General features: G+C 37.2%; 1 protein-coding gene across 1 annotated transcript; it reads right to left on the bottom strand.

Moving 5' to 3' along the window:
* Positions 1–186: 186 nt before the first annotated feature.
* Positions 187–1,147, bottom strand: LOC108624357 (cytochrome P450 9e2-like; the record flags this gene model as incomplete). Its single annotated transcript, XM_026813050.1, has 1 exon — positions 187–1,147. A coding segment is annotated over one exon (534 nt), but the record flags the coding sequence as incomplete, so codon positions are not given.
* Positions 1,148–1,149: the final 2 nt, after the last annotated feature.

Below are 1,149 nucleotides of genomic sequence, written 5' to 3'. Positions count from 1 at the left end.
TGCCCATTAATGCCATCAACGGGATCCAAAATACTTTGAAAAGCTGAATTTTTGTAAACTTTCGGAACTTTTTAAATCAATAATAAAATATGTATAATCTATTTATGTGTAGATCTTATCACAAACAGAAATAAATATTGTTAATAGCATTAAAAATCTGTAGTAATGTATATTTATTTTTGTAGATTTTGAGACAATGAAATATACAATCAACTATCGTAGACATACTTATAAAAATCTACTGAGTCATACATTCACATACATAGTTAATGAGAACAAATACTGAGAATGCTGAGATACATAGTTAATGAGAACAAATACTGAAAAATGCAAAGAGTCAGAAAATTCTGGTCTGACTTCCCACTCTGATAAATTTCTTTCCATAACATACGAGGAAAATTCATATCTATCGTGCTTTTAATGGTAACCGTAATTCTGGATGAGTTTAAAAATAGAAATAAGCGCGTACTCATTTACGTTAGTGTCCATGCTACTTGCATTAGACGGCTTTGCCCTTGCTCATGTGTTAACAGTACGACGTTCACACTGTCAACATCATATTCGTTTTACAATCGCCAAATTACCGCACATCGTTACACAAAACAATTTTTCCCTAACAACATAACCCATTAGCCAGAGAGGGATGAGGATCTTTTCTGGGCTCTAACTTTACCCAGAACCCGTTTTTAGGCATTACGGCCGTGAAACCTTTCTTCAATTGCATCGGAATATTCGTTTTCGCTCCTGCTTTCACATCGAATCTGGCGAAAAGATAACAGAGCAGTACTTTCATTTTTATCATTGCGAACCGTGAACCGATACATATTCTAGGCCCGACGCCGAACGGCAAATATATATACGAGTTAAAGAGCTTCTTTCCATCCTCCATAAATCTGTCCGGATCGAACTTGTTTGGATTTTCATAATAATTAGGATCCTTGTGGATAGGCATAACCGGAACCCAAAGATTCATTCCCGGTTCCATCGTGAAGGGTTTACCACCGGGTAATGCTGGTGGAAGCTCGAATTTCTTTATACACACTCTGTCCAGAAACGAGACCAATGGGTAGAGCCTCATTGTTTCACAGATCACAGCATCCAAATACTTCATTCCGTGTATCACTTCGTATGTCACGCGGCCGTTGGTCC

The sequence above is a fragment of the Ceratina calcarata genome, unplaced genomic scaffold (assembly GCF_001652005.2).
Source record: "Ceratina calcarata isolate Rehan_Ccalc_2016 unplaced genomic scaffold, ASM165200v1 scaffold3070, whole genome shotgun sequence".
Lineage (NCBI taxonomy): Eukaryota > Metazoa > Arthropoda > Insecta > Hymenoptera > Apidae > Ceratina > Ceratina calcarata.
This window is presented reverse-complemented; position numbering and strand designations above follow the sequence as displayed.